General features: G+C 38.3%; 1 protein-coding gene across 2 annotated transcripts in view; it reads left to right on the top strand.

Annotated features, from left to right (window-relative positions):
• Positions 1-12819, top strand: part of LOC134539945 (neurogenic locus notch homolog protein 3-like) — a 133152-nt gene that overhangs the window by 83379 nt on the left and 36954 nt on the right. For both annotated transcript variants that reach the window (XM_063382319.1, XM_063382320.1), the window contains exon 3: positions 12365-12438. In XM_063382319.1, coding sequence (XP_063238389.1) covers positions 12365-12438 — 74 coding nt within the window. The remainder of the gene's footprint in view (positions 1-12364; positions 12439-12819) is intronic.

Below are 12819 nucleotides of genomic sequence, written 5' to 3'. Positions count from 1 at the left end.
GAGCCACTCAGGACGCGTTTACTTCCGCAATGAATCACTGTGATTGGTGTTGTTACAATCTATTTGTACCTGGGAGAAACTCGCCCAATCACGAAACACAGATGGTGCTACGGTGTTTTAACTTTCATCTAGTCTCGAAATCTGTATACCCCTACTAATGTAGAGCCATGCAAAATTCGCGGATTCATTTCGCGATAGGCTAGCATCAAAACAACTATACATTCGTACCGCTTCTGCGATTGGCCAACATTTTAACCGGGGAACTGTGAGCCAATGGGAAACACTAAACCAAGAAAGTGCCGAATTACGGACAGCCTAGTTGAGACGTCTCACGCGTCAGTAGTCAATGAACAGGTGTCATTTCCGCGAGCATTTAAAGGACTGTGGAGTCTATCCTAGAGGTCAGTGAATCCGCGAATTTTGCATGTCTCTACTAATAGCTAATAGGTGTTCCGTGGAACCCTGGGGTTCCACAGCAGGATCACATGGGGTTCAGCGAGTCAGGTCGAATGTCATATAACGCAGGCAGCCGACTCCGGCTCTGTTATCGATACCGCACGCGTAGGTAGTCGATTGTATTTACATACCTATATATATACATACACATATAAATACACAGACCTACAGTACATACATACAAACAAGTAGATGATCTCCCAAGCATGTATTCCGTACCAAAATATGCTACAAACTATTCGAACGTTACAACAAGCAAACAATTAGGTATCAGGGGCCTTTTTAACAAATAAGGTGTAAATGAAATACAATTTGATTTTGAATGTTTTTACAATTACCGTGAAATAAACTTCCTTTGAAGGAGTTTGGTGTTCCGCCAAAAAGAAAAGTCGATCATTGGGTTCCCTGGCCGAAAAAAAAAAAAAAAAAATATCGGGAACCGCTGCCCTAAACGACAGAGACAGTCGTGAAAAGGAAAAAAAAAAAAAAAAGTGGTTACCCAATCGAGTTTAACCTTAGAAATGAGATACTTTCCATCGAATAACGAGCATTCTAAGGAGAGTGCCCGATCATACACAGGAAAGTTTGGTCTTGCCCGGAGTGAAATGCATCCCCAGAAAATAAAGGCATATCTAGCAATCTCTTCTTTTTTTTTTTTAAAGATCGGGTATACACGACTGAAAGACCCTCCCAAGATGGGCAGCTATTAGGCCACGCATCATTTCAACCGAACATTTCCTCTCCCCCTTTTCCCAACCTACACCGACGCTCGAGCGCCAGGAGCTAACCGCATTATCACTAGTTGCCTTTCAACATCTTCACGCGACGGGGAGCCAAGTACGAGAGTGGGCGCGCAAAATGGCGCTCAAAGATCTGTCAGACACGGAAGATCACAGCGTGGCTTGGCCGCTTCATGGGCGTGAACCACCGCCTCCGCGCCGCGTCGATTGGACAAATCACGACGAGATCCAAGTTCATTCACTTAGGGCGGGATTCATAGTTGTTTGGCGAATAAGTAATACTTTATAAAGTAGTGCTTATTCTTCAAGCAGTACCTACTTATTCCAGCAATGAATTCATAAACCTATACTTGACGAAGTAATACTTGAACAAGCACTACTTATATTTGGCCATGCTGTACTTGATGAAGTATCTCAAAAAGTGAAGGACGAATTTTGTGTCAACGTAACGCAAGCAAATATACCGCTGTAAATACATAGTATACCTGTTTGAACATAAAAATGCCCACGTTTCAAACCATATATGCGATTAAAATAATTAAATTAATACATAAGATGATATTTATACTTTATTTGATAGTGAACTTGAATAACATAAATATAAACATGTATTAAAAACGAATTTACAACTACATAAATATGTTTTGAATTAAATCATGTTGGCCATCTTGTGTCTGTGATCTATAAGCGGGTAAAGTTAACCACGTGGTAGCGAAACAACACACTAGCTGCAGAAGAGGTTATATACGTAGCCTGTATTGTTTACAAAACTAAGCGGCAACGATTTGTTTCGTTTATTTTTCCCAAATTGAATTTGTTTACTCTCAATTTTAATTTAATATATGAAAAAATTAACAGGAATAATTACCTTACATAACCTATTCCTTACAACAAACAAATCCGTACCAGTACTTGAGTCACCTAGATAGCCGACTTCATGAAGTATTACTTATATCAATGAATAAGCATGGCTTATTTGATTAAGAATACTTGCGAAACAAGGCAAACTTATTTCATGACTTGAATTCGTATTGAGCAGTACATATTTGACGCAGTGCTTCGTGAAGTATTACTTGAAGTATTCCTAATTTGTTCGCTAATGAATTTAATGCCATACTTAATCATGCATATAAGCAGTACTTTTTTCAAGTATTGCTTATATCACCACTATGAATTCCGCCCTTAGTCACAAGATCGAAGCTCGGACTCAAGTCCTCACAGGCCAACGGGCCATCATCATTTTTGAGACACGTTTGAAGCGTGAACGCGACGGTGAAATGAAAGTTAGAGGTTGACTGAGAAAACCTTTAAACAGTATTCAACCGTCCGTTCTCGAACCATAGCCAATACACCTGGGCTGGTTCTTTCCATTATTTAGACGTTAATTTACTTAAAAGCCAGCGCAGTAGTATTTTTAAACCTTAACAGGCAGGCACTACACACGAGAAAAATAAATTACACGACAGACAGTAGGCTATAAGACAAAATGACAACCAAGACATAACACAAAATATGCAATATAAGAGATTATACACAAGATTAAATAAATTCTTCGAACAAGTGGTGGAATAATAAATCCTAAAATAATAAAAACTTTTTATCAAAATTATATTAACAAATCCTGAATTACATATGTTTATATGTACCTACACATAAAAATGGATGTTGGTATTTATGTAATTGCCAAACACCGACTCCGTTTGAACGATCTTAATGAAAGTTGACACATCGAAGTATTTTTTTATTTCATGGAGAAGGTTTTTATGCTATCCATTTTTTTTGTAACTCTAAACTAGATGGCGCTGCAGCAAATCAAATTCTAAACCGTTCAACCGATCCCCAAAGGGTAAAAAATTCGTTTTTTTTTATAACAGAATATCATAGGTCATAGACATGTAAACAGCACTTGCGTGTCGTTTCTCCATGTCCACCACAACACTTGTCATGTAGCGCCAGTGGCATAGCCAGGATTTGTGTATGGGGGGTGTTAAGAAGCATGGCCCCCCCCCCCCCGTATTAAAGCGGGGGGCCCGAAATTTGGATTTTAAGGTGTAAAATAGTGCTATTTTAGCAGTTTCGGTATTTAAATTTAAATATTGTAATGGTAAAATTTTTATTAATTTTGATATGAAATATGTTTGAGTGATGAATAAGAAATGAATTAAAAATTTGTGCTAGGGGGGGGGGGGAAGTTGAACCCCTAACCACCCCCCTCCCCTGGCTTCGCCCCTGTGTAGCGCTATCCATCTTGCTTTAACTCGCCGACAGATATATCACCCTGTGTTCATCCCGGGCAACGCCGGGTACTGCAGCTAGTATATGTGCGTGTATATGTATGTGTGTGTGTGTGTGTGTGTGTCTACACTAGACCCAGCATGGCACAAAAAAACTGAGGCACAGATGTCTTTACAGGTTTTTAAGATAAGTAGTTTACCCATTTAATCATCTACATATTGTATTCTCCGAAGAGTTCGTAAATTTACTGTCGCCTAATTATTACAATGTAAATTCTAAAAAAAATTAACCAAAAATTGGTTGTCTGTAAAGTCGGTTTACGGACGATAGTTTAACGTGACAACGTCATAACAAAACATTGATGAAATGATTGCATACTTTTATGAATAAAATTGAATCATTTTTATTTTAATAATAAAAGAATAAATACTTGAAATTATACTAGTAATCAGATTTTTAAAATGAAAGAATAATTAACCTTTATTGCCGAAATTGTTGTTGTAATAAGCAATGAAAACCACATTAACTTTTCACTTCACTTTATAAACAGTCGACGAAACAGTTCACGTGTATATGACTTGTAATTAATTTTAAAAACTGGCGTTTAGCTATAAAGTTTAAATATAATTATGAACAAGTTTTCATATAAATAAACTGTAATCAAATATCTATCATCAATTATATGAATCACCATAATTTTTTAGTCAATTGTAACATAACCTATTATTACTGCACTCGTCGACAGCGTAACGGAACACAGCGTAACGGAACAATGTGCGTAACGGGACACTTTTTCGTGCGTGCAGCCGGCGTTCATCGATTTACTAGACGTTGTCACGTCAAAAATTAACCAAAACATTTCAAAAGAGAGTTCAGTTGAAAGCGCACCAACTACATGTGTGACCGAGGGTGTTTGGATATGCGCGACCGCTCGTCCACAGATGGCCGCGCAGGTCGTAGATCTGCTCAGCTCTGCACCTTGTGATGAGGGGACGGGAGAAACACGCCCGGGACACGTCCTGCTGGTAGCGGCCCGGTAATGACCTCCAGGGATGATGGGAGCTGCAACTGTGTTCGGAAGGTAACCTGCTGTGTGGCGGCTGCGAAGGCGTTAACGGCCGCCGATTTTCTCCGACGGAAGGCCTTCATCGGGGCAGATTATCCGGACGACCATAGGCGTGGGAGGGTACCTATGTCGGCAGCTACGAGGCGAGACAGGATCAGGAACGACACGGTGCAAACAAGAGCAGTACTACAGGACCTGGGAGAGATCATTGAAAAGGAAAAAAAACAATAATGAGGTGGTATGGCCATGTCCAGAGAACGGGAAATGAGAGGCTGCCTAGGAAAATAATGGAGTTGAAGTACAGGGGAAGAAGGTCCCAAGGAAGACCAAAGCAGGAGATGGGAAAAGGGAGTGCGGGAGAGAGGAAAAGAAAGAATGGAACAGGTTGAAGGAGGTGGAATGGTGGTGTAACAGAGGAAGATAGAGGTATTTTACTTTCCTGACCCCGACAGCGGTCTCGAAGCAGTTGATGATGACGAATTTCCTAATGAACTTGAAACAAAACTTTGTCTCCAAACTCCAGAGCACAAGTAAGTGTTTCGAGTTTGGCAGAAAAAAAAAATTATACAATATCCAGACGACCTCCAAGGGTTGTTAGATTTTAGTACTGTGCACGGCGATTATTTTTTTACATAAATAAAAAAACAGCTTTGGTCTCCAAAACAACATCAGCTTCTTGGATGTCCAGTTGTCCTTGGCACTGAGATGTAAAAGCTGCTTTATTCACATGTTTATTGCTGCTCTTATTCGTAATGCGACAGAAACTCCTGTAAATAAACCAGCCAACAAATTAACTGTCGGCTCTCTGCACAAGGCGCTAGCAGCAATTCGATCTTTGGCTGTTTCGTCGACTGGACATCAACTACGTTATTAGTGTTTGAGTTTATTTTATTTTCTGGCTAATGCCCGGTTGGGGTTTTCAATTTGTCTTTTGAACGAAAACTATTGGTACAGTCTGTATCACGTAACTCGTCTCGAAAGTGGCACCAATTGCTATTTGTATCTTCCTGTCACTGTTTTTTTATGAACAGTGCTCGTAAACTACTTCATGTGATTGCCGGTGTTCGAAAACATAATCATGTTTTGCTTTGCAAGTGACACTTGAGAAATGGAAATCGCTAGTTTTTTTTTTAGAGAACTTACAACTTAAAGACGAGTTACGTGGCACTTACTTTAATGGTTGGATAGCTAAGTTTTTAGTGATTATAAAAAATAATGTTAAAAATTAGTGTCTGTTATTTTCAGTGTGTTATAACGCGTGCGAATGTGGGTTTGTATGCGACAGTAATGTGCTTCAGTGACTGCGCATGGAACACACTTAATTAAGAAATCCACCAAACGTCAGATGACACCAGAGACTGAGATACATAAATATAAAAAAAAATATACCAAATCATTTGGTCGATGTAAAATATTTTGCAAAAAGTTGTCTTAAAAATAAATTTTATCGCCAGTTTTAAATTGATTTCTTTTCGAAAGCATTAACTTTTATTTGTAATTAAATAAGACGGTACTAAGTTTGTCGATGAAATATTACTGATTAATAAATTAAATCCACCCAGGCATATATTTTTATTTTCCGGATTTTACAGTACGATTTCACTGACTTTCATTCAGCCTTTCTCCTTTAATTCGCTTATCGACTATTGATAAAATAACAATTTTCTTAGATGTTTGCTTGTGGAATCAAATGTACTAGCTAGAGAGGATTGAGGACATCACATTAGAGAATAACACGGGCAAAGAGTAATTTTTTTGCGATAACGACACGTTCAAAATTGGCATTATTATAGTCCAATACTTTTGGAATTCCAATTTATGTAAATTAAATGCTAACATTACTGGCAAAGTGACTTTAAAGTAGGTAAAGTATTTCATCAATTTACTTCAACTTCTGTATTTGGATCGGTGATCATTAAGTAAGTTTTGCCCAATTTGGTGTGACGTGGCTGAACGGGAAAATTACCTACGGTGACGGCCGACAACCATTTATGATAATTAGCCACCATTCGAATCTTTAAAAGGCATTGAAAATAAACTGTTACCAGATAACGACATCAATTTCACAGCTTTCTTTCCGTAAGTATGTAATTAATGGTTGTCGGCAGCATATGATCAAGCCACATGGATCATATATAAACAAACAGAACCTATGTCTAAACGTTGCACGTGTCTATTTATTAAACCTACTGCGTAAATTACATATTCATTCATCTTGGTATGGTAAAATAACCAGTGCATAGAGCGTCGATGAAAATGCAAAAAAAAGCCTTGTAGAGGCTAGCGATTTCCTACTTACATCACAATTAAAAATATCAACTCATTTAAATGCTGCGTGGGAAACAAGTTATCTGATAATACGCAACTGTGGGATATACAATTTCACTTAAATATTTAAAATTAAATTTCACCGTCTGATTGAGCGTAAGTTTTCATACAGTGATAAAAGACTGACTAATTGTTTGTGTGGGATTAATATATTAGAAACTTAGGCTTACCAAATTTTACCCTTAACCACTGGGTAAAACAATTCCTCAAGTTTGCTTAGTAATTACATTAAGTGAAAAAAAAAATGGGTGCGTGGCCACGTCGCGCTTTAGAAGTGAAACTTCAGGGATAGGGGGGGATAGGCAATTCATAGGATACATAAACAAATATTTCAAAACACGTGAATAAATGCGTGGGTATGCAAGCGTATAGGTGATACAGGTATGCAAGTGTGTAAGAATGTGTTCAAGTATCGACTGCGAAAGTACGCGAGAGAGAAAGTATGCAAGTGAACAAGAATGCGAGTATGAAGTAAGCTATAAAACAAACACGCCGCATCGAGCGCTGCTGGAGCCATCTGTGTTCTCGGCAAGTAACTGACAGCTTAAACGTAACAAACAAAATTCGCGTTGCAGTTTTCGTTACCCTCTGATGACGTCATCGCCTCGACTTACACAACCTGCTGTATAGAATTATCACTCTAGAAAAAGTCATGCGATTACTAGTTTATTCATAAGAGTAAACCTTAATGTCATAACCAAACTAAAGCCATGTGGTAACCAATACGTGCATATTTATTTTTAGCTGTACACAGGCTATACACATGTGTCGAATGTTAAGTGAAAACGTATTTAAGGCGAACGACTTTTAGGGTAAACGCCTCAGTGATAAACACTGTAAGAAATTACAGTAAATTTTTCGTACTTTTAACGAAGGATTCTTCGCAGTTTTAGATAATATTGGATCTTCGTAGACAATACCTCGGATTCCGTCTGCAGAGTTCTGCGTTCGCGTCTAACCAGAGTAAACGTAAACTTGGAAGGAAGAAGAGTGCGTTGTTGTTTGCAAATTTCACAAGGTTTACGAACGACTGTCTCACTGTCATAATTTAATCTCCAATTATATTTGTCAGTAAAGTTGGAAGTAAAATATTGGATGAAGAATGGTTTCCAATTTTCTCTACTAAATAAAGTTGAACACACATAACCTCAAACACGATTTAAAACATGTCACACTGGTCAAAGTTTATTTGTGGACTGAGTTATCTCACACTTTTCAATTTTAATCTCATTTTGAAGTACAAATAATGAATCGCAGTGCTGGATGAAAATTTTTGTCGTTTTTTTTTTTTAACTTTTGAAACACGTATAAATTAAACTCGCAATCAATACTCATTACATAAAAATATTTTTGTGAATTTTAAAAGTTATAGATACAAAATTTGCTTTTTACATACAAAATTATTTTGCAACCGACCTTCATATAACATTATTTTAGATATTTCACCTTTATAACTTCTTTAATCGCCCATGTGTTAATAGCTATTTCAAGTATTCGTTGTGTGGGAATCGGACGCCATTTTCGTTTTCACTGGGCATGATTCTGATTGCATGATTCCGTCCAACATCCGACATATTTTAGAACCCGGCCAACATGAGACTTGTCAAACAAACATCGCTGCGCTAGTGACGTGATGTCATAACCCTCCAACATCATGGTACCAAACGTGTTGGAAGGTGCTGGCAGCGAAAGTTTGACAACGTGACAGGGCCTTTGACGCTCTAAGATTTTTTTTTGTTGTAGGTTCATAATCATAGTAAGTGCTTCCTGTACTAGTAAATTAAAGAAGATAACCGTAAACTACATAGAAACCTGGATAATTTGTAACCAGGTTTCATTGCAGATATGTAATACGTTTTCGGAAACAATACTGAACATTTCTTGTCACGCTTACTAAAATTGGTACAAAACTAAAAAAAAATTAATTGATTTTTTCATACCAGCATACATTTTTTAAAACCATGGAAAAATAATAGAATATTCAACAATTTGACTTTATTTTGTTTTATCATGTTTATTGATTTGCGCAGGAAACGCTTTACTGGGAAACACAACGCATACATTCTCGGGCAATCCAAATTCAGTATTACTGCGATACAGTTGCATTCGTTTAAATGAACAAATTGACAAATAACTGTAATTTCACATGACTATTTAAGTTCCATTTACAAAAAAAATAAATACAGAGTCCAAAATTTCTTACAGCGCGTTCTCTCAATCAACGAGAAGTAAAAGAAACGGTAAAAATAATAAGATAGAAGCGATTACTACTGATAAAACAAATAAAGGAATTTGTTCAGGTCTTATTCCAGGTGATTTTATATTAATTATTGTGGAAATGGAAATTTACTGCTCCAAGAATTGATGAAATACCTGCTGCATGTAATGAAAAAAAAATGGTAAGATCTACAGATATTCGTCTCTATGTCCTGTTAATGATGCTAAAGGCGGGAATAATGTTCAACCTGTTCCTCTTCCAGTGTCAGGGCAAAAAAACACCTGTTGATTGGCCCACAGCTCGACGCCAGAAGTTTGGCCAGCCCTGTCGAAAAAGGGGGGAGGGTGGTTCTTAAATTATTCGTCCGTCAAGTTCTCAGCGATGGGGTCCCCATGGGTATGTCAATGGGCGAAACACCCGCAGATGTGTCCCACGCCAGATTAGCGGGCGCGCGCCCAAGAATGTTGGCATAGCGCGCCGCGCTTAAAACACGCGAGCAGCGTTATTTATATCCGACGAGGACCGCCGATAATAACACGTGGTTCGAAAGAAAATAAGGAGGAAAAAAATCAAACGAATGGTAGAACCCTTTTTTATTTTATTTTACCTGCTGCTCGTTTAGAAAAAAAAACGGGAGCAAGACCGTGACCGAATTAAAGCCCACACGGTTATGTACTTTAAGACCCTTGAAGTCCACTAGAGCCTTTAACGTGTTTAACTTTAGTCCTCTACATGTGGTAAATAGCCAGCTAAACATCTTGTTACATTTGTTTTTATAACTTAAAAATGTTGATTTCAAACAAATAAATTCATCTTAAAATATTTAATGTTTCGCACTCAATAATTACAATCACAAGAATTTATGACAATCGACTCAACTGTCTACATTCATTTCGAAATACATTAATAGTTTAATTTACATGCATTTGTTGAAACGTCCTTATTAACTTGTTTTATATATATGTTTTTTTTCATTTGATATGTTAACCCTTCTAAATTATAAATTTGAAATCATTTTGCGATTTTTTTTTAAGTTAGCATCAGTAAAATGTAACATAACCTACAACACATTTTCGAATATCGACGTTTTTCTACCTGTAAGTACACTTGGAACACACACACATTCGTTTACTCGCGCACTTTCGTACTTCGCTTGTGTAACGGGGATGCAATTTTCGTACTTTATTGTAAATTATATTGGTTTTTGTCAGCAAGAATCATAAAATACATTGCATTTTTTTTTAAAAGTTTCTTAGCCGTTGTACATTTTCTCCGATACTAATATTTTGCACTTTCGCGATTAACTCTATTCATACAACTACAATGAACTGACAAAATATGACACTTATTAATGCAACACTTGTATGTGTTATTTCACATGTACATCCAAATGTGTAATTTAACTCGTTGGACATTGAAATTAAATATGAAGTACATTCGCCTATTCGCGTTATCTTTCCCCAAAGACCGTATCATAAGTTTATTTTTCTAGAAATACATATTTTAAAAATCACACTGTTAAAGCATAAAATTACTAAAACTCCGTATGCGTAATTTTATGAATATCATTTTATAGTGCAGTGCTCAGCATCTTCGCGACCCCAATGAGGTGAAAGTGGAAAAGGAAAGGTATTGCTAGTTGGCTGTCGCTCAGACATTTTTCAACCTCCTAAAATAACTGCGATTTTTTTTGACGTGATAACGTCTTATAAATCGATGAACGCCGGCTGCACGCACGAAAAATTGTCACTTTCCGCCTGAGCCGAGCGTGCCAAGAACCGGCCAACCACCGTGCGAGAAAATCTTCTATAATATCAAACAGGTTAAGGCGGGCTTTTTAACTAATTTTTCGTTATTATATTTAAACACATTATTTAAATTAAATTTGCAAAAAACTGTAAATAATATTTGAAAATTAAAAAAAAAAAGTATGCAATTTTTCATCAATGTTTTATTATGACGTTATCACGTAAAATTATCGTCCGTAAACCGAATTTTACAGACAACCCCCTTTTTTTATTTTTACTTTCCTGCGACGCGGACGTGTTCCAAAGTTGGCCTGACACAACTGCACGTTCCGAGAAGCAGCGGTCGGAAATAATGCCTGAACGCTGGCCGAGAGCCACTAGGACAGGTGGCTGCAGAGGCCACCTTGAAGCCTCGGCCACTGCATCTAGGACTCTTAGCCCCGCGCGCCGTGTGGCCGCAGTCAGGAATGCCAACTTGGCGGTTTCCCACCCAAATTTCAGGGGGAACCAAGATGTAACATTTTTTTTTGTAAGGGGTACATTTATTTAGGGGGATTCTTTAGAGGGATATTTTTTTTGCGGGTACATTATTTAAGAAAATTTTTGAGGGCGTGAAATTAAAGTGTATATCTTGAAAAAAAAAGTTAAAAAAAAAGAGAACAGCAACACAAGGGGGATTTGAAGTTGGTCCTAAGGGGGAACGCTCTGTAGGAGTTGGCATCACTGGTCACAGTGTTGCCTGACCCGCAGGATCGAAGAAAAAAATCCACAACTCCGGAAAAGGATGCAACAATAACTTTTTTTTTTTGAGTATTTCTGTGACAATACTGTGGCTTATGCAAGCCGCGCAAAAAAAGAGTGGCATGCGGGCCGCCAGTTGGGAACCACTAGAGACTGGAAAAATTCGAGGGTTCAATGATCTCCAGGGTAGACTAGATAGTCTTCTGCACGATCAGGCAAATACGCCAGTCCGTTGGTTGCTGATTTTCCAGCTGTCTCAACTGGGTTGTCTGTGATTGGATACTTCTTTTGGTAGAGAGTTTATAATTGGCCTCGAGCCCTTTATATAAAAAAGCGAGCCAGTAGCAAAATCATCTCAAAGGCACATTGTTTTGAATTTTTGCCTATCACGAAATGAATCCACGAATTTTTCCGGTGTCTAGCCACCACTATTCTAGGAGGAAGAAAATTGTACAGTGTGGTTGTTTTAGTTAAAACAAATTATAGCTAGAGACCTGCAAAACTCGCGGGTTCAATGACTTCCAGGATAGACTCTACTACACTCTACACACTCGGGCAAATGCCAACTGTTCATTGGCTGCTGACTTGTGTGTCGTCTCGACTGAGTGTCTGTGATTCGACACTTCTATGAGTGAGGGTCTCTAACTGGCCCTCATTACTCCAGATTAGCAGTGAACCAGTGGTAGAAGCAGCGCTAAGGTATAATTATTTTAATTGTAACATATCACGAAATGAATCCGCGAATTTTGTAGGTCTCTAATTGTAACGCATTATTGCATGTTCAGTTAAATAACTTATTTTTAAAGCTGATGTAATACGTGTGTATTTTCAGGGTCGTGGACGCATCCGCCAGCAGCAGTACGCGCTATCACCACCAGCCCTGGCCGCCGCCGACGGAGCGAACAGGTGAGGTGAAAGGTGCGTTAGACCGCGACGCGACGGACGCGACGCGACGGACACGACGCGAACACAGTAATTTCTCTGTAGCCAATCGCTAGGGACCTGCGAAATTCGCGGTTTCGATTGCCTTCAGGATGGACTGCACATACCCCCTGCACACTCGGGCAAATAACGCAAGTTTATTGGCTGCCGACTTATAAGTCGTCTCAGCTGGTTCGTCTGTGATTCGATCCTTCTTTGGTTGAGGGTTTATAACTGGTTGAGATTCGTCCAGATGAACAGTAAGCCAATAGAAAAATTATCTAAGAGGTATATGTGTTTGAATTCTAGCCTATCACCGAATCAATCCGCGAATTTTGCAGGTCTCTACCAATCGCGTTTGAATAC

The sequence above is a fragment of the Bacillus rossius genome, chromosome 16 (assembly GCF_032445375.1).
Source record: "Bacillus rossius redtenbacheri isolate Brsri chromosome 16, Brsri_v3, whole genome shotgun sequence".
In the NCBI taxonomy this organism is placed as follows: domain Eukaryota; kingdom Metazoa; phylum Arthropoda; class Insecta; order Phasmatodea; family Bacillidae; genus Bacillus; species Bacillus rossius.
Note: the sequence above shows the minus strand (reverse complement) of the source record. Positions and strands in the feature narration are given on the sequence as shown.